The sequence below is a fragment of the Ammospiza nelsoni genome, chromosome 8, assembly GCF_027579445.1.
Source record: "Ammospiza nelsoni isolate bAmmNel1 chromosome 8, bAmmNel1.pri, whole genome shotgun sequence".
Classification (NCBI taxonomy): Eukaryota; Metazoa; Chordata; class Aves; order Passeriformes; family Passerellidae; genus Ammospiza; species Ammospiza nelsoni.
The window spans coordinates 3,009,292-3,034,809 of record NC_080640.1 but is presented as its reverse complement, the minus strand read 5'-3'; the positions used below and the strand labels follow the sequence as shown (position 1 = coordinate 3,034,809).

The window sequence follows — 25,518 nt, the reverse complement described above, 5'->3', positions numbered from 1 at the left end:
CTCTGCTTTTTCAAATCATGTCTGCACATTATAAACAACAAGGCAGAATAGGTTTCTAATTTGTATTCAGCTGGAAAAATGTTCTATAAATCAGAAGAGAAGTTTGCTCTCCCCCTTTGGTGAAGTACAAGAGAATTCTGTTTCAATGAAGCATGCAATTTTAATCAATTGTACCCTAAGAAAAGAAGACAAACAGCTGCTGCTGGTTAATTGGTGAATGTCTCCACCAATGGACTCATCATTTATTCACTGCCTGCAATGCTGAAATAAAGGTGTGGGCACCCTGCAGTAGCACTGCCTGCACATTTGGGACTGAGCAGCTCAGACTGTACATGAAGAATTTATTCCAAGAGACAGAGATGTGACCTTCACCCTCCCAGCTTCATTGTTTTCATCTAATAATCACATTTCCTTTGAAAGGTCACATCTCTTGTGTCAAACCAAGGGAAAAAAACAAATTTAATCCCTCTGGCTGAAAGATTTATTTCTTGTTAGAAGTGATGCCAAGCTCTGGAGATTTCCAGAGAGTTCTGGGGTAGAACCACAGGTTCCTGTGGGCTGCAGGGAACCTTCAGGGGTCCCTGGGTCCAGCCTTTGGCTCAGATGGATCCAGCTCCAGGTCTTGCTGGGTTTTGAAGCTTCTCTGTGTTCCAGATTTTTGTCCTTCATGGTAAAATAAATTGTTTTCTTACAGCAAGTCAGAATTTCCCATCATCCAGGGTGATTTCCATCTGTCCTTCACTGTGCTCCTGGGGAAGGGTCTCTCCATCATCTCCTTCCTTCCTCTCCTCCAGAACTCATTATTTCTCTTTATTTTCCACAACCTCTCTGTTACTTTCATTCACAGCTCCACTTTTGGGTTGGGATTTGGCCCTTCTCCCTCTTTTCTGACTGATCATTTGCAGTGGAGTTGCAAACACTTCCAGGGAAATACAGGAGTGAAATACAAAACTTCAACTTAACAAAGGATTTATTCTCCTTTCCTCCCTTTTCTCTCCATCTTGTTTCCTCCTGTATCCCCTTTCCTTTTATCCTCCTTGTAAGTAATTTTTGCAGCAGCTGTGCTCACTTGTTCTGTTCTTATCTTTTGTTTTGCCCTTGCCTCTAGGTTTGTTCTTTGTATTTTGCTTTTGCAGTTTGTTTCTTTGAGCCTTCCTTGTCCTCATTTCCCCTCTCCATTCGTGGTGTGGCTGTTTGGGTTCTCCACATCATCCTGGGACTGTTCCAGTGTTGGGTTTTACCTGAAAATACTTCCTTTGGGTTGATATTGGGTTAATATTTCCTTCATCTGGCTGATAAACAGAACCATAAAGATGTCAAATCTAAATATTTTGCATTTACAAAATGTAAAATCCAAACAACAGCTCTGGATGTTGTTTTTTGGGTGGTTTTTTTTTTGTTTTTTTGGTCTTTTTTTTTTTTAGTAAAAATAAGTTAAAATTCAAGTTAAAATAAGTTAGGTAAAATAAGTTAAATTTTCTCAACTTAAAGGATACAAACAATTAATTTGATCCTGTTCTGTTTCCCTTAAAAGGTATTTTTAAGACAGGCTCTGCAGCCATTTCTAAGTCTCTGAAAAAGGCCATATCTGAAATATTTGATCCTAATAATGATATCAGATCTTGTAGAACTTTGAATAATCTGTCACATTAAACTGAGAACTGGGGTTCTCTTGTTGAAATAATAAAGTAAAATGAAATATCAGAGCATTGTATTATTAAACATGAAGATTAATCTTCTACAGCACTGGCTTAATGCTGTGTAACTAAAATGAATGTTCCAACTATTTTTTTGGAAAAAAATGCTTTGTGTTTTGCTTTCCACAGGAGAAGCAATGAATGGAGAACAATTCCATTGGCTCTAACAATGCAGAGGCATTTTTTAAAAAATAATTCAAGGAGGGTGAGAAAATGTTCTGGTCTGAAAGAACAGATTTGGAAATGCTAAATAGCTTTATTATGTTGTTTAAATGTTTTAATAATGGTGTTACACGATGTTCTGTAAATTTAATTTACATTATAATTGCTATTACAACGTTAAAATACCATCAATGAGATGCTATTGTGCTTCCAAAATTCAATTATCAGTGTATCTTCTTTTATATCAGGCTGAGCTGTTGTGTTTGCAAATTCTAGATAAAACTCACTCTGCAGGCATCCATAGCGAGCTAAAAGGAGAGAATACAGGAAATGGAAAAGACAGGTACACTGAGAATTTATTTTGATGTGATATAGAAAGGCCATAGAAACTTATCTAAAGAGAGGAGACTTTGTCTTTGGATGTTCTTTTTGTGCTTCTGAAGGTCTGGAGGGACTTGGCTCTACCCAATAATGATATTTTTCCCTTCACTAATCCACGCATGTGTTCTTAGATTTGCAAAGAAAGAAATCAAACAGAATTATAATCTTTATTTAAAGAAGTCTGTCCTGAGCTAAACTCTTTCAGGCTTCCCTTAACTGCCAGGTAATCAGCAGGCACTTTCCAGTGTCAGACCTCTCCCCTTCATGTGAATTTTGTGAAGAAAGCCCATTTCTCTGTATTCAAAAGCAAAGATTCACTGTACCTCACTGTACACTCTGCTCTGCATCCTACTGATTATCTCTCCTTGGAGCTGGAATTGTGCCATTTTCACTGAAAATCCAAACTGTAGTCAAATGCCAGCCTCTGTTTGGTGGGGTCAGGTTTAAAGTCCCTTTTCCTGAAGGATTAAAGAGCTGCAGTTAAGTAGCTCTGGCAGGTGAGTTCAGTGTGCAGCAGCTCTGCTTAAAGCAGAATGCTGAAGGAAAAGTGGCCCTGAATTAAATCAGCCTGCATTAGGCACTGCTTTTCCTTTTCAGAATTTAAGGAATATTCTGCAGACCATCCCAATAATGTCACTTTATTCTCTGGTGGGTAATTATGTCTTTTCTTTGTAGGCTGTCACCAAACGTCCGTGCTGGGGGTTAAAGGGGCTCAGCCAGGGCAGCCCAGGGCTCCCAGAACTCAGCACAAAGGTTTCTTTGGGGATTCAGCAGCTGCTTTTCCCGGAGCTGTAAATCCATGAAAACCTTTGTGCTGATTGCTGCATTGTCTGACACCCATCCAGCCCCGGGCTGGCAATCCCCCAGCTGGGAGGGAGGGATTGGATCAAATTGTTGTTGGCCTCCAGCAATCCCTGCTGAACACCTGAATTCCCACTGAACATGTTCCTTAACTCTCTTGGCTTTTTCTTTATCAGGCTCTGGTCATCCTCAGAAGTTACTTCTCCAAGCTGCAGCTTGGAATTTCAGCTGTAGCTGTTGGAATTTTGTCCTGTGTGCTGGGACAGCCACACAATTTCAGTAATTCTTCCCCTTGGAGCATCCACGTTTTTAGTAAAAATACTAAATGCCTTCTGCTGATTTTCCCAGCATTTTGGTAACCAGTGCTGGTTTTCCTGGGCGCTTTGGAGCCCCACATGCAGCTGTGCTGTCCTGCCTGGAAATTTGGTGAATTGTGCAGGAGGGAATGATGTGTCCTGCTTTCTTCATGGCCTGTCCATCATTCTGGGACTGCTGAATGTATTCCAAGAACCTCTGGGGTCACTGGTGAATATTTGCTTATTTCTATATTGTCTCAAAATTGGTGACGTTTCTTCTGCATTTCTTGAAGTAGTGGATGTTATGATTGTCTTTCTTTGCTTGGAAAAAGCCCAAGTTTTGTGTCATGTTTTCATCTCAGAGTAGAAATTTGCAACCAAGGAGCCAGGGTTTGAAACCTTGCTTTGGGATGAATTTGCTTTATTTACATTTTTACTACACATTTAGTAAATGTATTGATGTGGTGTTGAATTATTGCCTCAGTGATGGGGTAAGGCAGTAAAATGTTGTGTTTTGAATGACATTATACTTTGCTATTTCCAGGACAGCAAGGTTTGAATGTGAGTTTAACCAGAGTGTCACTGCCACATTTCCATGGGGGTTGTTGTGCTTGCTGGTGGGATCAAACACATCCCAGTGTTTGGAAAAACACTGTGATAAATAGAAATTATTTCTCATTTAGAAGTGAAAAAACAAACAGAGCTGGAACTTGGTTTTAATGTGATTGAGTGTTATTTGGCCAAGCATTGCATTGAAGACTCATTAATTGAGACACTCCTACAGTTTTGTTAATTGTAACCTCTGAGAGATAAATACAGATAATTAATCACCTCTCAGATTTGGGTCTGATGTGAAGCAAAGAACCAAAAAAAGAGAACTGCCTCAGTACAAATAGGATTTCTACACAGCACAGGGAGATTTTTGGAGGAGCTATCTGGCTAGCAGGGGCAAAATTCTCATTACACTGAGGACTCTGTGCTCACTTTTTGAAAGGCATAAAATAATATGGTTGGTTGCAACAGCAGGAGGCTGGACTTGATAATTGGGAAGATTTTTTAAGTCCTGCATTCATAAATTTTAAGATGCTGGTGGAAGGTGTCCCTGGCTATGGCAGAGAGTTGGAACTAGATGATCTCTAATGTCCCTTCAAGCCCCAGCCATTCTGGGATTCTGTGATATATATGTATATAACTATACATAAAAGATGTAAAATGCAATATGATGTGACAGATGCTGTGGTACCACCCTGAGGGACAGGAGAATCACACTGACAGAGGATGTCAGCTGAAAAGCAGCACTGTGAACTGATCTTTTGATTCTTTTCATTTGAGGAAAAAAGTAAAAGAATTATCCTGATGAGCCATTTCTTTAGGTGGAGGGCTAAAATATTAGAGCGTTCCCAGTGTTTTTATTTTGTTTGATTTATTAACTACCAAATCCTTGTCTCTTTTTTATTTGCTGTTTCTAGTTAAGGTTTGGAGATCCAGAGGGATTTGAAACTAAATGAGGAGGTTGATCAGCCAGGAACCACTGGTGGGCATGGAACATCTGAGGCACAGGATCCAATGAAGGGAGGAAGGATGGGAATGCACAACACAAACTTGGTAAAGTCCTAAACCTGACTCTGTGTGGTCCTGCAGGTGCTGGGAGTCCCCTGACAAGCTGACAGCACGCAGGAACTCAGGCAGGAGAGGTTTCTGGGAAGGAAAACACTGGCCTTGAGCAACAGGTGACAAATCGCTGCAGAATAAAATCATCTGAAGTACCTTCAGATTTTAAGTAAGAAAAGGGTGTTTTGAAGATTTACCCAAAGGAAAGAAACATATTTTCAGAGCCACACATAGTTTTGGAACAGAGATGTAAGTCCAGGTGCTTTAGATTTCAATAATTTCCATCTGATGTCTGGAAATGTAAAGGTCACACCCTTGGGCCAGAGTGGGAATTTGGAATGCAGCGATTCAGGAATTGGGAATTAATTAAGAGAAAGAACAATATTTGGTGTTAAAGATGGGTGTAATGACACCCTTGCTATGGATTAATGGATAGTGAAGGCAGCAGGAGGGTTGGAATTTGGATGTGGATTTCTCAGTATTTGTTTCTGTGCCTGTTTGTTTCTGCCTCTTACCCTCTGATGTGAGGCAGAGGTTTCAGAGAGCTCTCAGGGGTGCATCAAGGGTTTAAAATATATTTATGGTGTTATTCCTTGTCTCCAAGAGGTCAGATATTTTCATATGTCTCCCATGTTAGAGCTGGGTTACCACAGGCACATTCTTGCTCAGAATTTCACGTGGCATTGAACACATTTAATTGATTTTTTTTTTTAACAGTGACAGTGATGTCCTGATTTTTCAGCAGGTTAATTTCCTTTTCTTCTCCACTTTTAATGATGATGTTGGCTACTTTTGCTGGTCACCTGGATATTATTAAGTACCTGAGCTCACCAGGTGCTTCCTGTGAAGGCAAAGATCTGGGAGGTCACACAATTTTTCAGGGCTGCAGGTGGAGGACAAGGTCCTGCTCTTGCCTGGTGATTGATGGTGCTGAAATGGAAGAGTTTCATCTCTACAGCTTGCAGAGGAGGCAGCATTGTCCCAAAAGTGAGCAGGTTAATTTTTATCCTCATGTTAATTCTGCCCTGGTACATTCCTGAGTCCTTTGGGCTCTTGCTTAATGGAAACTCATTTGCCCAAAAGAATGATGGTAATGGGTTCAGAAAAGTGGAGAATTGTGTAATTCTGGCTGGAAAACAGAGCAGTGGATAAAAACCTGCTGATATTATAGCAATAACTGGAATAATCTCTGAGTCTTTAGGGCAGTGAAGCTTCCGTGGTTGCAGTTTTGTAATTAGACCTCCTCTGTTTACCATTTCTTCACAGGGAACAGAATGGCAGAAAATCAGGAGTTGATACAGGCTATTTAAGGGAGCCTTCCTTATAATCCACATTTTTAATCCATCTACAACATTGAGTTTTATTTGCAGGTTACCATGAAACAGGAGATAGGCATGATTGCCTGGATTTGGTTTCACAACGAGCAGGGATGTGTGTTAGCAAACAAAATTGGAGATATTTAGTAATGGTTGAGTAAATATTAGCAAATGGATGGTGCAATTAAACCAACAGGGTTGCAGCTGATAAGCTCTGATCAAGACTGCTGGGTGGCTGAATGAGAAGCTGAAGATTCAGAGATAAGAATTGATGGATGTAATGTTATCCTAATTGAGAAGAGGGGAACACCTAAAGCCTGGAGGAATGAAATTGATGACCTGTAAAACAAGCTGAGATTAAAAAAAAAATAAATCAGCTTGATGGAGGCTCCTGCAGGAGTGCAAGGAGCCAGGGAGGGCTGGGCATGTGCTGGATAAGTTGAAGTTTTTCTAATGTTTTTCTTAAAGATGGTCAGGATAATGTGCAACAATAGTATGGGACTTAAAACTTTTAAGTATCACTTAAAACCTGTGGGAGAGAATTTAGTTTTGCATTTATTTTATGGAACTGAGGGGTGGTTTCTCCTCTCCCCTGACAGATCCCCTGTTCCCAGTGCTGCCTTGTTTGGGTTTTGTGAGTAGTGATGGAATTCTGTGTCCCTCTGCTCCCAACATCAACCTGGGCTTATGGTGAACTGGTTCCCCTTAGGAGAGGGAGAAATGCTGCTTTGGAAGGGGGAAGGAGGATGAAAACCATGGAATGGAGATTTGGTAGCAAAGAATCAGCTCTGGGGAGCAGGATGGAGCACAGTTATTCCCACTTAGTGGGTATTGCTGTCCCAGCCATCAGGAGTTTCTGTCTTCAGAAATTAATTCTGCTGGATCTTTGTTACTCCAGGAATTCCATGGCTGAAGTGTTTGAAATGATACAATTTTTATTATTTAATGTTTGTCCACTGCTGTACAGTACAGCCTGCTGTCCATGCTTATGGAGTGATGACTTTAGAGGAGAAAAACCAGAAAAGTTATTTACTGGGACCTGCAGTTCTCTGGGAGGCTTTGCTGGAGGGAAACATCCTGAGAGGTGAAATTTGGAAAAATTTCTGTTCAGCAGTCTCAGAAAAGGCTGAGAGCCTTTTCTCTTGAATTTTTTCATCTTCTTTCCAGAGTGTGTTTGGAAAAATCCACAAATGCTGGAAGAAGACAGAAGAGTCCTGTGACTTTATTTGAACAAAGGGACAGAGATGAAATTAAGAGCTCCTCTTCTTATATCTCAATTGGTCTTTACAAACCCTAGTTATTATTAACTAAACTTTTGAACAACCTGGAACATTTGAAACACACCCTCATGACTTTGCCAAGTCTGGTCCCTGCACCAGGCATGGCAGGTAAATATTGAGAATAAAGCAGATAAAGAATCATTTTAGCCCATTAATCACTGCAGGTCCTTGTCCATGGCTACTGATGGCCAAGGTCTCCCAGCCTTTTCCTCCAGCTGAGAATTCCAAACCTCTGGGGCTTTAGAGACCTTGACAAAGTGGGAGGAGTGCACTCATGTCCAGCTGTCCTGGCTGCTGCTCCTGTGTCGCAGACATTTCTCCACAGAAATCCTTTCTTTCAGATTTCTGCGTCTTCGGGAGGTCAGAGGCCCCTGAAGAGAAGGTAAACAATTATTATCAGCTGCTGGGGAATGCAACAGGAACACCTTGATTGGCTCATTTTCTATGTTTATAATTAAGAGCCAATCACCAGGGCAAGCTAGGGGACTGAGTCCTTGAACACAACTTTGTTGTAGATTCTTTTCTATCTATTCTTAGGTTAGCTAGCAGCTCTGCAAACCTCTCTCTATATTCTTTTTAGTATAACTATAATGTATTATATAATATATTAATAAATCAAGCCTTCTGATTCAAGAAACAAGATTCACCGTCTCTCTCTCACCAGCCGCACCCACTCAGGTCGCTGTAATAGCTCCTGTGCTCCTGCCTGGATTTATGGACAGCAAAGTCCAGAGGCAGCAGCTGTGTACTGGCTCTGCAATTGTAGTTTTTGGGGAATTGTCATCATTAGCTGAAGTGGTGGAAGGAGAAGTGAATAAGGTTAAAATTCCAGCAGTAACCAAACCTCCTGTTGGAAAAATCAACAAAAAAAAAGAGGCAGCCTGGGAATTGTCATACCCCTGGGAAACTTCAGGAGTGGGAAGGATGTGAACAGTGAGTGCTGAGGTGGTGCCACCTCACAGAACGGAGAAAATCTCAGTTTATTTCAATAGTGGAGAAAAATCAAAGCTGTAGAAGAAGAGAAATCCAAACTGGGAACATCCTGACACTATAATTCATCTATTCCAATCAATCCATTTAACTGTCTTTGCTGTTATTTATGGTGGTGCCCCTGGGGATTCATAGTCTTTGTCTGAGATTGCAAAGCTTCATCACAGAAACCAGACACAAAAAAGGGGGAGAAAATAAAGAAGAAAAAAAAAAAAAAGATTTCAACTTCTCCAAAAGATTGGAGAGGTTTTATAAAATCTTCCTCTGTAAACACCTTTAGGTTTGAGATTTAGATAAAACTGGCTGGGAGAGCCACAACAACACAAGAGCACAAAGGGGATGTGACAAAAGGAAGGAAGGAAAGGCAGGAAAACAACCCCAAAGTGACAAAGAGGGGAAATGTGAAGAGAGGGTTTGCTGGATGTGGAAGGGCAAAGGTTTTAGTGAGTTTCTTGAAAGGAACTGAAGAGGAAATGTGCTTTTTTAGGGGCAGGTAGTGCTTAAACAGAGACCCTTGAGCCCAGGCACTTTCCCCTCTGGCTGTGGGGAAGTACAGCACTCCTTGACACTGAAAATTTCAGCTCCAGAAAGTTTAAAACATAAAAATGACATGAAAGCCATTGCCTTGTAGTTTGTTATGCCTTACTGAATCCTTACTGAATGTTGGAATTCTATAAAATCTCCCTGCTGACTTAAATCTACACAATTTTCTGTCTTCAGAGCTGTTATTTTGGCTAGTAATTACAGGTAATAGCTTAAAGGTAACTGGAGAGGAAGAGATAATCCAAAATGTGCCCAAACCACATTTTTAGGGAAAAAAATTCTACAAACTGAATGTATTCATTGAATGAATCAATTTTCATACATTCCTAATGCACTCCAAAATTGTGCTCATGATAAACAAGGAGTTTGATGAATTTTCTCAGCTGTCACTGACCTGTATTTTAATTTAAACATGTATATCTCATGCAAACTGCCTAAAAATTCTCCCAAACCCTTTACTTGTTGCTGTTTCCATGTTACTGGGCTTTACTTAACGCTAAAATGAAATTAATGGGTTCTGTAGCAGTGTAATGCTCTGCTTTGCATCCTTGTGTGGGCTGCAAGGAGCAGCAGGGGCATTCAAGCACTTTGGTCCTGATGCTTTGCTAAAACCTGACTTGATAGTTTAATTCCATGGATTAGATGGGTGTAGGATGGAGATCCCACCTTTCAAACAGGATTTAGGGTGATTTTTCCACGTGGTGCTGCTGGGGCTGCAGGAGGAGTTACCCAGACTTTATTGGTTCAGTTTTTCGGTTTTTCTTCCTTGTGAAAAGGGATTTTTCTTTCCTCTTTACTCTTTTCAGTATTACAAAAGATTGAACTTTTCACAGGTAGGTATAAGTAATCCCTATATAGAGTTGTTCTGCCTCTGAGTTTATTTTTAAAACATATTTCCTTCTGGATTTGTTGTGATTTTGCTTGTTTGGAGCTTGGACAATTTGCTAGAAGTCAAGAAGGAAAAACTAAGAGGAAAAGCTGATTTTCCCCAGTTTGGAGATGATGCTTCAAATAACTTTGATTTTTCCTATCAAGAGAATGCAAACATGAATATTTGGCCCCAAATGCTGTAACTTGCCTGTTTCACCTCTATTTTTCAGATTTCTGGGTCCTTGGCACTGTAAATTTTGGAGCTCAGCCTCCCTTTAGCATTTCCTCCTGTATTTAAGTGCATCCATGGGATTTACAGACAGTGAACCCTTACAAAACCCTCTTGCATGCAGTTAGATGTAAAGCAAGAAATTCAAATAAACAAAAATACTTTTTGGCATTTCCCTGAGGATATTACAAAACTGCTGGAAATTAAATACTGATTTTTTTTTCCTCTCTACTGTTTCCTTTTCTTCTTCAAGACCTCTTTTGCTTTCATGACTGTCCCTTTAGTAAATAAAAATTAGCATTTCTTACCCAACTTTGTTAATAGACATCTTTAAATTTTCCAAGGAGATGCTTCTTTACTTCAAATCACAAGCTGCTTGTGCAACAAATTTAGCTTCAGTTCTAGAAGTGAAAAATATGTTCAGGCTGTTAAGGCATCTAAAATTCTTACAAAAAAATTAGGCAAATTAACAAATCTTTGTAGAAAATATATATTGATATATTTTAGCTTTTGGAATGAATAGTAATTTACAGTTTTAACAGTATAAGAATCTGGTATATTTGCTAAATCAAAGCAAGTGATATATGTTAAATATATAAATTATCTGATGTTTTTTCAGATCAGTTCCTGAAAGTTATGGTTTGGGGGTTTTAAGAGTAGTTTTAGGGGTCTTTATATCAAGTAACATCAAGATTGCAAAAGAAACCACTGAGAAATGCAAAATTCAAGTTGCTTTAAAAAAATGAGAAAAATTGCAGTCCTTTCCTGCAAATCCAGCATAATCTAAGATTGGCGCATACAAAAGGCAATCTGTCGGATGGAACTTTTAATTTTTGCTGTGGGTTCTTGGAGCAGTGAGAACACCCAGGCAGAAAGATGCCATTCTCTCTACATTCCTTCATTAAGGGAAGAATTTTTTTTCCCAATATCCAATCTAAACATCCTCTGCTGCAGCTTGAGGTCATTTCTTGTCCCTTGTTCCTTGTCCCCTCCTGGCAGGAGCTGTGCAGAGCCACCAGGTCCCCTCTGATCCCCCTTTGCTCCAGGCTGAGCCCCTTCCCAGCTCCCTCAGCCCCTCCTGGTGCTCCAGACCCTTCCTCAATTCCTCCTAAATACATTAAGAGCAATAAATTTAAATATGTAAGAATTAAGACCTGAAATAAAGCAGAAACATGTATTGCTCACCTCTACAGATACACGTGGTCTTGCACACTGCTTAAAAAATAAAAGAGGGTCATGGAAGTGAAAAGTATCTTTTGTCATGATGATGATGATAATGTTGGATATTAATTCCTGAATGAGCTGAATCCCAAGAGTTCTGAATGTGCAATGTGCTCTAGGTTTTTAATTTTTCTTATAAGTATGGTGTGAAAAGGGCAGCTGTCTGTAATTTATAGGGAATGTTTCTGTGTGGTCTCGTTCTGTGCAAGGATGGTCCCTGTGCAGAACGAGTTTCAGCCTTCCTGGCTTCAGAAAATGATGTTTTGCAGAGTGAGATAAAGAATGAATTTGTTTACTGTTACATGGTAATTTACAGTTAAATTGGAAACTGCTGTTATTTGATTGGAAGTTAATAAAAGAGAATATTGCATACTCAAATGATCAGAAGAAACCAGAATTGAAACAAAGGGGGAAGCTCTGTATCTCTTTATACTCTGAGCTTCTGAAAAGGCTTTTAAAATATTCCATGAAATTAAAAGGAGATAAATCTTGCTACCCTGATAATTGCTAGCTTTTACAAACAATCTGGGAATACTAAACCCAAGGGACTTGATGGGGAGAAAGATGGTAAATATGCAATTTTCCTTTTGTTTACTGCCTATTTATTAATTTTCTTCGGTGCTTTGTACTTTCTGTTCTATTGATTAGCAAAAAGGCAGCTTTAGGGAGAGCACACTCTGTTCCTCTGGAAAAGGAGCCTGGCTGTGGCAGCATTCCAGAGGTGGGAGGCTGGAACTGGGCTGTGGGAGAGGACAGAAAGGAAGAACCAGCACCAAAAAATCTTTCACACCAAGATAAACTGAGACCCATAAAGTACTGAGGATGTAAAGGTTGGTGTAACCTTTAATAATTAAAAGGTGGTTTAGAAATTAATAACCTTTAATTATTAAAGGTGATTTGCTGAGCAGGGAGGTGGAGGAATTTATTATGACAGGACTGAATTTATTATGCCAGGGCTGGTGCAAGGAGCACACCTTGGATTTCACACCCTGCTGTATCGCACAGGAATTTATTTGCTTACAGATGTAAAACCATTCACCTGCTCTCCACAGTGGAATTTCCCATGCCATCTGCATTTCTAATCATGAAGGCACCAATTAGGTGGGAAAGCACCTAAAATCAGCTACTCCTGGTAAAATTCCCCAAAAGAAAAGAAGGATTTGATTGATCATTTGGTGTCATCTCTTGTTGTCAGGTGTTGTTTGTTGTTGCTTTCCACCCAAGCCACAGGTCCCTTTCTGTCTGTAGAATTTTGCAGCTGACAAATATAAATATAAATATAAATATAAATATAAATATAAATATAAATATAAATATAAATATAAATATAAATATATTGGTTTAGTTGAGGTGTTAGGGCATGGGATGGACTCGACGATCTTTAAGATCTCTTCCAACCTAGTAATTCTGTGAGTTCTGTGAAATAGAAGTAATAAAATAAATACAAAAATATAAAAAATAAAAGAAATATTAAAAAATATAAAATTTGCAAATTGCTGACTGGAAGGATTTCACATTTTATGGCTGTTACCTATATTTCACCCACATTTTGCTATGAATAAAATCACCCTGTACTATTCAGTAAGAACTTTTAATAGTGTTTTTATATTTATCTCTATATATTTATATATATATATATATATATTTATATGTTTTTTATTAGTTTTTACAGGATCTTTGGGTTTTGCTATCTTTGTTTCAGATACAGAATTGGGATTTTTTCCCCAGACATCTAGAAATCTCAAAGTTTAGCCATGTCTTAGATGGTAAGTCTGGTAGATAATATGTTCTTCTTAACTGTAGGAGTAAATTCCCTGGATACCTGTGCTTGTTTTAGTGGGAATAGTTAAGAAATTTGACACATGGTGTGGGTGAGGTGGCTGCTTGAAGTGACAGGGACACAGGTGGGTGCCCTGTGTGGATATTTCTATTTTCTATACTTTAAAGCCTGCCTAGGTTGGTCATGTTTGAGTTTATACACATGCCAAGTCTTACCTAGGCTGCTCCTGTTAAATTCAGATTTCCTGATATTGATAACAGACACTTTTTACTCATTTCATGTCACCTTTCACTACCCACAGTTTCACCTTGTGGTTTGCAGCAATTTGCAGAAGAAATCTGATAAACTGGGAGCATTCAAAAAGCAAACTGAGATCATGTGGCTGCTTCATATGGAGGTACCCCCTACTCTAGATACAAAAAATTAGTATTTTAAATACAGAAATATATAAAGTACATAAAAAACATCATTTTGGTTCCCCAAACCTTCTGTTGTGATTCTCCACACACAAAGCCCTGTTGCTGCTTCAAGAATTGAAATACATTTGTGAAGCTTTTCCTTTGCTATTGAGCACCAAACTGAGCTGGGGTTGATTTTGGTTTGCTCAGTTTCTCAGTAAAGATGAAGGTTGTGTTGCTGTCAGGGGGAATAACTGGGAAAATGAAACACAATGACACTCACAGATGTGAGTTTCTATCAATGCTTTTATTTTTGCTTAAGGAAACAAAAACCACAAGCAATGAGGAAACCATTAAAGGTGATAGTCCCTTCTCCCTCTGCTTCAGCTGATAATTAAAAATTGCTGTTTTCACAGGTGAAACTGTTCAGCAGTGCTACTGAGAAGGCACAGAAGAGATCAGGTGTAATCACAGAGCAGAGATGAACTTCTTTTTCTTTTTTTGGATAATCCAAGTCTATGTATTAAAATACACACTTTGATTTGGGAATTAAGGAACCTGGAGCAACGTTGTAGAAGTTTAATACAAAACAGTAGTAAATATGCAAAATACAGGTGATAAGCAGAGCAGTGAGGCAAAAGGAAATAATATAAAAGTTGATTTTTAAATGTAATTCTTTGTAATTCTTGGCTTCCCCCCAGCCCTGGGTGTAATGCACTGCCAGTCTAATCAGGACTACAATGAGATGGTGGAATTTAATTACCAAAGCATCAAAAAGGAGATGGCACAGGGAGGCCTGATATCTGCATTAATATGGACTGAGCAGGCTGTGTTTGAGGAAAATGAGGTTAGAACCACCACAGCTTGGTAATATACAGTACTTCTTCAGTGAGAGGACTTCTCCCAGGTGGATAGATCCTCTTTCAGCACAGAGATTTCTGGGAGATCTCAGACAGTGACATGAAAATTGAGATTACAGTACAGCTGCAGACACAGAGTGAGCCTTTGCTTACATACAGGTCACACTTTGTGTGCAGTATTGGGCATTTCACCCAGTTCCAGGAGAGATTTTGTCTTTTCACCCAGTTCCAGGAGAGATTTTGTCTTTTCACCCTGCCATATTTACTCAGAAGTTGGATAAGGACCATTGAGATGGAGCTGTTTACACATTTCCTTGATCTGCATCAGCACCCCTTAAAGAACAAAACTAAGAAATCTACATAGGACCAACAGAGCAGAATGATTCAAGTTCAGTGAAATATTACAAAAAAAAGGTTTCCTTTTTAGGAAAACTCAGCTATGGTAAAAATATCTACTACAGTGCACTGCACTGTAATAAATATTCAACATAAATTAATAATTTACAAGTACCTGAGCAAGTATACAGAGCACCATAGCACAGCACAGCACCAAAGGCAGTAGCTCAGAATTCTTAAAAATAATGCTGTTTTAAACATTAAAAATTCTAAGTATTGTCATAAAAATGAACTCCTGGAGTTGGAGATAGTGCAAACTTCTGTCTTCACTTTTTAAAATAAAGGTGTCAGGTTTTCTCCTCATTTCACATCCATAGTGTTGCTGGACCTGGATACCTGTGGTGGATGTTTGGGAGCAGGTCTGTTGGAAAGAAAGAAAACAGTAAATTGTTACTTATTCTCCATTTCTTTGGGTGCTCATCAATTTTGTACCTGATCAAAAATGTCACTAATGCTGCAGAATTCCAGGTAGAATTCCCCCAAAATCTGTAAGAGTCAGCTTGAAATGTTGTTGTTTTCAGAATATCTGACTAGAATGGACAGCCAGGAGTTTAATGAAAGTTTCTCTGTGTAGTATTTTTGCTAAAATATAGGAAATAATATTGGTTCTATTTTTAATGTTTCTGAGCACTTAAGTGCTTTACTGGTAGAATTCTTGTAGCTTAAAACACCAGTTTTATCTTCCTTAGAGCTCACTTTATTCACAGGAAACTGAGGAATATTGGGTAAGAAAACAGCATTGACTAAACTCACTAACATTGGTGTAGTTATTCCACTTTCTGATTATTTTTTTCAAATATACTTTATATTTTTGAAGTGCACAATTTTTATGCTTTTTGATAACATTTTCAGATGATTACAACTGATGTTTCCTTAGGAAATGGGTGATCATGAAATCACTTTTTTGGTGGCTGATTTTAACAGCGCTCAGTTCTTAGCCTAATTCAGATGGGGGGGACTGACTGAGGAGAAAATTCATTATTTATTGGTTAGTTTTAAATAGTTTTAGTTTTAAATATGCAGCCAGGTGTTTACAGTCAAGCCTTCACAGGTATTGTAAATCCTCATATTCTGTGGGAGTCAGAGCAACTGTGTTGGTGCACTCCCAGTGAGAAGCAGCATGATAAGTAAAATTAGAGATGGAAATTATGTTGGAAGTGGCTGATGCAGCAGCTCCTTGAGCCATTTTAGCCATGTTGCTGTGAAGTGCTAAAATCCAATTGTTGGGATTGATACCTTTTTGGGACTACCTAAAAACAGAGGCCAGACAAAATTAAGGGAATAAAAAGGGGTTATATTTATTAAAGGGTGTTCAGGTACATTTTGGGCAGACAAGGCCTCCCAGGAGCTACACCCAGAAATGGATGACGGGTCACAGGTTTTCATACTTTTATGAAAAAGGGAAAATTAAGGGAATAAAAAGGGGTTATGTTTACTGAAGGAACTTCAGGAGGTTATATTTATTGAAGGGCGTTCAGGTACATTTTGGGCAGATGAAGCTCCCTCAGTGACTACACCCAGAAACGGATGACGGGTCACAGGTTTTCACACTTTTTAAAGTTTGGTCCATTTGCATATTGGGGGTTAATCTTCCAATTACAGCTTCAGTTAATGAAGTAATTTACCTCAAATTTTCTCCCCCTAAAACTCACTTTTGTTTACACTTCTGGGCTCTGAGGCAGTGAGGTGTCCTTGATCGCCCGGCCTGGAGAAGAATTGTTGTGTCTGCCCAAAATGGGGAAGCAGCAGCTCACATGAATACGCAGTTTAGAGTCAAACGCTGCTGAACTGCAGGGCTACAAGCAGATGGAAAGCACAGCAGCTGCAATCCTGAGGCAGGAGGCTGAGCACTGACCTGGCAGGGCTGGCGTGGGGCACAGCCCGGGGCCGTCCGGCCGGGCCCTGGCGCGCTCGGCCCAGCGGGTCCGCGGGGAGAGGCTTCCGAGGGGCGCTGGGCTTGGGGGGCTCCTGCAGGGAACACCAGCTCCTGTCAGCTCTCACAGGGACATCACACCCTCCACCACACAGCCACAGCCCACATAAAGCCATAGAACAGGGGAGTCACACACTGGGCTGGCTTGGGATGGACCTTAAAGCCCACCCAGTGCCACCCCTGCCATGAACAGGGGCACATTCCACTGTCCCAGTGATGCCCTGGGAGGCTGCTGAGAACAGGGTTAAAGGAACAAAGAATAAAGGTTAAAAGAATAAAGGATTTAAAGGATTAAAGCAGGGATTTATTAAAAGGCCTTCACAGGATACACCTTGGGCAGTACAAGAGCCTGGCCATGGCTCCACTCAAGATGGACCCTGGGTCACGAGGTTTCACACATAAGTTATGGTCTGTTTCCATAATAGGGTTAATGTTGAAATGTTGTTGCTTTCAGAATATCTGACTGGAATGGACAGCCAGGAGTTTAATCAAAGTTTCTTTGTGCAGTATTTTTGCTAAAATATGTGAGACAATATTGATTCTGTTTCTAATGTAGATGGACCCAAGATGGACGGCGTGTCACAAATTTTCACACTTTTATAAGTTCTGCTCCATTTCCACACTGGGGTTAATTGTCCCATTCCAGCTCCAGGTTATGAAGTCCCATCCTCCCCAGTTTGCTTCCCTCAATTCCCTGTTGTTTGCACTTTTTGGGCCTGATGCTGCAGTTGTGTCCTTGGTTCTGGGCCTGGAAAAGGATTGTTCTGTGTGACTGAGCTGTGAGGAGAACTTGCTAACACTTTATTTGAAGTTCAGAGTTATACACTAATGCACTACAGGATCTGAAAAACCTGAAAGCTAAAACCTAAAGTATCACCAGGGTGCTCCAAGACCCATCCAACCTGGCCTTGGACACTTCCAGGAGGCAGCCACAACTCTGGGTAAAACTGACACCTCATCCTCCCTCACTATTTCTTTCTAACACCTAATCTAAACCTAAACTGAAGATATGTTATGAACAGATAAATTTAAATGAGTAAAAAGTAACCTTTTTTTTAATAAACGGGCACTCTAATTTTAAAGCAAAGATTTAATACTATATTTTCATGATTTTACAATTTTTGATTCCTTGCTCTAGAAACGCAGGGTGAATCTCTACTGGACTCAATGCTCACTTGGTGGTAAATGGAAACAGCAAAGATTCAACACATAACTTTGTAGAATTAGTTCTATAGAAAGGTGGGAATGCCTGACATGACTTTAAAATGGAAATTCAGATGGCCACAAAACCAAAGTGCCCCAGTCTGGTTTGGATTGGGAGCATCTGTGGATTTTTTTTGCTGTGCTTTCATTCAGTGGAATTAAAGGCTCCATTAATAAAGAACAGGAGTCATCTGCTGTCAGGCTGGGCCAGTGGCTCCCCTGGGTGGTCCCTGCAAACAGGGAAACTTGGCTGTTTGTGCTGTTTTGGGGAGCTGGGACACATTAAGTGCCTTGCTCAGGGCACACAAATCTCTCCAGTTTATCCCCAAACTCACTTCAGATCTTCCTATTACTGGAGCTGCATTGCCAAACTTTTCCCAAGGAATTTTATTCCTTATTTTTAGTTAATTATCATTGGTAAAATTAAAGGAAACAAGAAGAGCTTACAAGCATAATCTGATTAAAGATCCTTTGAAAGATGTGATCCAAGCAATCAGAGCATGAATTGCTCCTGAATAAAGTCCAACTTTTTATTATTTGTTTTGAGCATTCTTTTATTTTTTTACTTTTCATGGCAAATATTTGTTCTTTCAAGAAGGAAATGCAGATTGATTATCCACAGGCATTTTGATAAGAAGAAAATACATGAGCTTAAGTAAATCTCATATATAATAAGTTCAAATTTGCCACAAACAACATTTTAAAATTGCATATAATGTCCACCCTCTGTTTAATTCTCTGCATAACAAGTACTAGTATTGATGGGTACAGAGGCCCAACACCTGATTTATTTATTCATTCATTTCCCACTCAAAATGTCCTCAAGTTAAAATATCCTTAAGGAGGAAGCAGCCAAGTGTTCTGACAGACAGTGTAATGTGGTGGCAAGCTGCTAGGAAAGGGTAAATGAGAGAAAAAAATTAAAAAGGTAAATGAAAGAAAAAAAATTAAAAAAGGAGGGAACTGATAAAAATGGAGCTAGAGAATAAATGGTGGCTGAGATGAAGCAAAGTGGAGCAGCACTTGATAGAAAGGAGATGCCACCAGGAGCACACAACCCAAGGAACAGGGGAAAAGCTCTGTGAAGAAATAAATCCCATCCCCCAGACTGATTACAGGAGGGTCTTCTCTGTTCTTTCTGTGCCACAGGAGAATCCAAACTTTGTGTGTTAACTCATGTGGGGCCCTGCAGAGCCTTTGATGTGTGGGAATCTGCAGCACAGCTCAGGGCACCACCCCAGCTCTGCCTCCCTCATTCCTCTTCCTCCACTCCTTCCCCTACAAAGCTTCAGCCCTTCCTCACAAAGAGTTTATGGGTGGATTTCTTTGTCCACTTTATATCCACAACCTGGCATTTAATGCATTCAGGCCCTGCTTGGGGAAGTGTTGTTTTCAGTACTGGAATGGAAAACCACAATTTTCATACTGAGCAGCTCCAAAGATATCCAGGTGCATGAAATTCCAGGGTTTTTTTCACCGATTTTTAAAGAAGAAAATGAAAGCCCTCAGTGTCCACAGCCAGGCTGAGGTGTCACAGGAGAGATATTCCCAGCATAACTGGGGCAGAAGGAGCAGAGCTGAGCTGAGCTCAGTTTTATTGAGGAAAAAGTAAAACCACGTTTTTAGGTGGTAAAATTTTGAAGTAAAAGGGTTCTATTTCCTGGCATTAGGATGAGCTGTAAAATATGAGATATATTTTGGTAACAAGAAGATGAGAGTGTCACAGGCAGCAACTGAATGCTGAAAGCAACAAAATCGAGGGGAAGAGATCAAATCCAATGTCTGGACTGAACCCGTGGCCAGGATAAACCTGCACTGTTCCCTTGATTCACATGGGGCTCTGCTGATTTATCCTGACTGTGAACGTGGCCCATAAATAAAGCCTGTTTGCCTTGCAAGTGCATCTGAAAGAAGGAAAAGCAGTTTTTCAGTCAAAAGATAATTAAATATTAAACTTGGCAAGAGCTAATTTGCTGAGGATTTTTTGTTTGGTTGATTGGTTTGGTTTATTTTGTGTTGTCTTTGTTTTTTAACTATTTTACATACTGAAGGAAATTTTATATAATGTACAGCACCATCCTGCAGCACTGAGCATCTGGGTGATATCCTGCATGTAGCAATGGTTTTTCAAGTCCTTCCTCTTGCTGACCCTCTGGATGTGCTTCCAGAGAGAGCTGAAGCAATACATGAAGTAGTATCTATATTTATTATCCCAAACTCTTTTAAAGCTAATTTACTTCCAAGATTTGAGGGAAAAAAATAACTTAGGAATGAAAGATTTTCTCCCCACACAGTGTTTTTTTGGTCCTTCTGATATAAAAAGTAGCTGTTTCTCACAATATTGAGTTTATGATATAATTTTGAAAGAATCCATTCTTGCTCGTTCTTTAGGCTGCCTCGAGCTGATCCCCTGTTTGTGCTGCATGCAGAGACTGAAAATGGTGAAATGATATTTTGCTTGATGAAGGAGCTGTCACAATGACTTTGAGCTGCCAAGCTGAGAAGCTTTTTGGCAGTTTCAGCTCTGTCAGTCGTTGCCAGTGGTAGCACTGCAGGTCTGGCATTCCACCTGGCACTCGGGGTGACATTTGGAGCACAAGGATTTAGGAACACGAGCTCCAGGGGAGCACTGGGCTGTGCACTGAGGCTGGGGCAGGTGCAGCATGAGAATGACAAATGGATCCTTTTCCTTTCCTTGGAAAGCCTTTTCTCCATCCATATTCTGCTTAAGAAGCAGAAAAGCACTTGCACTTGAAATCTTCCCTATGACCACTGTGAATTTTGCAGAATGTTAGAGAATACAAGAAAATGAACAACGAGACCACTGGAGCTAAAGACAAGCAAGAGGAATCAATATTGCTTCTGACTCCCTACAAAATTTATTTTAGAAAGAATCAGTGTTCCTTACTCTTCTGGAAAGGAAAATGACTGGGAACATGGAAAAGGGAAGATAAAAAAGCAAATAAAACACAGATTGCACTTGTAAAAGTTGGTCTAACCTGAGTGATACAATGTTCAGGCTTAGAAAAATTATATATAGAAACACTTTATTTGCTGCCATAATGGCAGGGACACCTTCCACTGTCCCAGGCTGCTCCAAGCCCTGTCCAACCTGGCCTTGGGCATTTCCAGGGATCCAGGGCAGCCATAGCTGCTCTGGGCACCCTGACAACTTCTCTGGGCAGCCTCTCTCATCCCTCTTTGTTTCTGATATTTTTCCAATCCCTTTTCAAAGCTCTGCACTCCAGTACTGTCTCTCAGAGCTCTCTCCTCCTATCCAGCACCAGGAAAGGGTCTCGAGCAGCTCTCAGGGCTCCTGCAGGTGAGAGCCTGGTGTTAACAACTTTATTTTAACTTTTAATTAACTTTTTTTAAATTTAACTTTTAATTCACTTTATCTTAACCTCATAGCACACCCAGATCAGGAACAGCCTGGGTGCTTTGCTTAGAAACAGTCACTCCAAAGTGCCACCAAAAGGGAGCAGCCAGTGACAAGAAAAGGCACTGTTTAACACAGACAGCTTCATCTACCCTGTCTGTCGCCCTCAGATGCATCTTGATCAAAAATAAAAAATAAAAAATATTTACCATCTCTACTTAAACACTGCAGTGAAAGGTGGGTCTGCATGAAATAGTGTTCTTTGGGTCTGTGCTGTGGAAAAACAGACTGTGCTTCATGCAGCCCTTGGCAGGGCAGAAACTCATCAAGCTAAGACACCTTTTGCTCTTGCACATCACATCTGCAACGTGACTCCCTAAACTCCCTCTCTGTGCTTGGCAGCTCACTAAAAAACTGTGCAGCTCTCCTCTGCCTGGGCAGCTGCAGAGACGTGTTTGCCTCTAATGCGTTGTTCTGTTGTCTTTTGAGTGGTGAAGGCAGAGTTCAGCATCCAAAATTTTAGGATCACAGCCCCACTTGCCACAAGGCAATTTTTCTACAGCACAGTTCTAAACTCACACAAAACATAAAGGAAATACTGTGGGAAAAGGGCAGCAGGAAAGATGGGAAAACACTTCATTTCTCCAGACACTCATAGAGTAAATATTACATGGAAGAGAATCAATGGTTACCTGGGAGAACCTCAGTGAAGGATTAGCTGGCAGGGGTCTCTCAGGCCCAGCTTGGTGGCCTGGCAGCTGGGGAAGGGGTGGCAGGACCCTCTGGGGTGTTTTTAGTGGTGGCACCTCGTGTGTCTTCACAGGGTCGCTGATGTCGATGATCTGATACGGCAGCGGCCGCCGGGGGCCGTCCCTCTGGGAGAAAACATCCACCAAAGTTATAAATTCAATAATCCAACCAAAGTTATACATTCCAGTCCTCCACCAAAGTTATACATTTCAATAATCCAACCAAAGTTATACATTTCAGTTCTCCACCAAAGTTATACATTTCAATAATCCAACCAAAGTTATAAATTCAATAATCCAACCAAAGTTATACATTTCAGTCCTCCACCAAAGTTATACATTTAAATCATCCACCAAAGTTATAAATTCAATAATCCAACCAAAGTTATACATTTCAGTCCTCCACCAAAGTTATACATTTAAATCATCCACCAAAGTTATAAATTCAATAATCCAACCAAAGTTATACATTTCAATAATCCAACCAAAGTTATACATTTCAGTCTTCCACCAAAGTTATAAATTCAATAATCCAACCAAAATTATACATTTCAATAATCCAACCAAAGTTATAAATTCAATAATCCAACCAAAATTAAACATTTCTATCTTCCACCAAAGTTATAAATTCAATAATCCAACCAAAGTTATACATTTCAGTCCTCCACCAAAGTTATACATTTAAATCATCCACCAAAGTTATAAATTCAGTAATCCAACCAAAGTTATACATTTCAATAATCCAACCAAAGTTATACATTTCAGTCTTCCACCAAAGTTATAAATTCAATAATCCAACCAAAATTATACATTTCAATAATCCAACCAAAGTTATAAATTCAATAATCCAACCAAAATTAAACATTTCTATCTTCCACCAAAGTTATAAATTCAATAATCCAACCAAAGTTATACATTTCAGTCCTCCACCAAAGTTATACATTTAAATCATCCACCAAAGTTATAAATTCAATAATCCAACCAAAGTTATACATTTCAATAATCCAACCAAAAGTTACACATTTCAGCCATTCACCAAAGTTACATATTTCAATAATCCAACCAAAGTCATACATTTCAATCTTCCAGCAAAGAAAGTTACGGTTGAAAGTTATACATTTCAACCATCCAGCCAAAGTTATACATTCCAATCATCCACCAAAGTTATATGTTTCAATCATCCAACCTAAGTTATACACTTCAATCTTCCACCAAAGTTATATATTTCAGCCAGCCAACCAAAGTTACACATTTCAATCTTCCACCAAAGTTATATGTTTCAACCATCCACCAAAGTTACACATTTTAGCGTTAACAAAAGTTACACATTTACACAAATCTTCCACCAAAGTTACATATTTCAGTAATCCAACCAAAGTCACACATTTCAAGAGCTGGCACAGAATCACAGGATGGTTTGGTCAGCAGGGATCTGAAGGACCAGCATGCACCAGCCCCTGGCCATGATCATGGACACTCCCACCAGGGAGCTGCAAGCCCCATCAAACCTGGCCTATTGCTACTTTAAAATCCATGGGAGTCCCTTGCTTTTCTCTCCTAGAGACAAAACTATTTATTTTTCTGTTCTGGACAGCTCCACCTGTATTCAACGTGGAAGCCATAAATGAATTTTGAAGCCTACATCCTCTCCCATTTTACTTAATGTTAGTCCTACATGATATTAAGTTCATATAATTATTGTATTATAATAAATCACTTAATTGAGATCCAAAATACATGAGACCTTTATTTTGTTTTCCCCCACTTTTAAAAAAAAATTATTTAGGGACTCACTTTTTGTATGGCTGTATTTTGTGGCTTCACAATGAGGTTTTTAGTAACACATGTGGTATGAACATGATTTGGCTCAGATGAACTGGAAGGTCTTGGTGGACTCACAGACCTGCAATACAAACATTTAATTGTTGAACACAACGTTCTGCTTTGTAACATTTTCTTAAACAGGAGCCTCTTTTCAGGATGGGATTTTGCAAGGACTTTCTGCCTGGTTATAGTAAACAAGGAAAGTAAAAATTGTCTAGCACTCCTGCAAGAATAAAAATAAATATTGATTTTTTAGAAACCAGTAGTCTGTTAAATTAGCTTCTGCAATCTGTGGAAATGCAGCTTTGTAACACCCAGGAGACTATTCTAATGAATCTAACATTTAAACAGTAATGACCTCAAATAGGAAAGTTTCAGCTCACTCAGCTGAGTTTAGATAAAAGGCCATGCAGTGTAATGAAACTGTTTCAGGCAAATGAAAATAAAGGCAATACATTTCCATCGCAGCTTAATTTTTCATCCCAAAAAGAAAGAGGGATATATTCAAACCAATACCTGTGTTATTCACTGCCTATCAATGAAATTAAACCAACCCAGGGAAAACACTGCTGATAATGGTGAATATTTTTTGTCAAGGCTGGCTCTTCCTAATACATTCACAGTGATGAGAATTGCTGTGTTTACTGCTTCCTTTCCTTAATATCTACTGGAATATAATTAGGGAAAATGGGCATACCTTAATTTCTCTATTGTTGTCTTCTTGCTTGTAAACAACCACATCATGAAAGTCTTCCTTTTGAGGTACATGATTGATCCAGCAAAAATAAGGCACAGGATGGTTATCAACACTCCTATGGTCAAACTCTTATTGTCTGCAAAAAAAAAATCACACGGAGTTAACTTCTTCCTAGGGCCTGCTCACTGCCTGGCCAGGTTTTTTTGCTATCTTCAAAAAACAAAAATCTTTCAGCAGTGAAATCATGATGGGAAGCTTTGTCATGGAAATAACCATGCTGTCATAATTTCAGTATTGCCACCCACTGCAGCATCTGGCATGCAGAGGAGAGATCCATTTTGGTTTACAGCAGTATTGTTCATATGAAAGCAGACATTATTTCCCATTGAGATTTACTTTGTACATCCACTTGTGAGCAGACTGCTTGTCCTGTCATGTCCTCAGACATAAACCAGAAACATCTCTTTGAGGTCACTAATATTCCAACACTCTGGGGAAAAACTGGCAAGGAATAATGAAATCCTGTAAAATTAACAATGTGGAGAAACAATTCTTTCTGAGGTTGACCAGTTTCCACTCTTTCTCCTGTAAAAAATTTCAGGTGGAGCCTGAATTCCCACTGACCTGCCTGTCTGATGGGCCCACTGTCCACGCTGCCACCAAAGCCTGGCTTGTCACAGAAGGGGGGGGCCCAGTCAGCCTCACAGTGACAGTTCTTTTTGTTGTTGCAGACCTGCAAAACAAGACAAATGGCTTAACATAAAAAACACCCGAGAGCAGCCCCGGCTGATAAGGGCTCCTAATCAGACAGTGACACATCAGAGAGGAATAAAGCTTGGAGAAGAAAGGAGATGTGCTGATAGCTGCCCGCTGCACACTGAGGTGGCAAAGAGCAACTCGCC

General features: G+C 39.7%; 1 protein-coding gene across 1 annotated transcript in view; it reads right to left on the bottom strand.

Moving 5' to 3' along the window:
• Positions 1-13,863: 13,863 nt before the first annotated feature.
• The window catches only part of ADAM12 (ADAM metallopeptidase domain 12), a 169,091-nt gene continuing 157,436 nt past the window's right edge, over positions 13,864-25,518 (bottom strand). Inside the window, exons 18-23 of the mRNA XM_059477053.1 lie at positions 25,241-25,349; positions 24,617-24,752; positions 23,890-23,998; positions 22,039-22,221; positions 16,687-16,799; positions 13,864-15,192 (exon numbers count right to left, since the gene is read on the bottom strand). Coding sequence (XP_059333036.1) covers positions 15,132-15,192; positions 16,687-16,799; positions 22,039-22,221; positions 23,890-23,998; positions 24,617-24,752; positions 25,241-25,349 — 711 coding nt within the window. The 3' untranslated portion in view covers positions 13,864-15,131. The remainder of the gene's footprint in view (positions 15,193-16,686; positions 16,800-22,038; positions 22,222-23,889; positions 23,999-24,616; positions 24,753-25,240; positions 25,350-25,518) is intronic.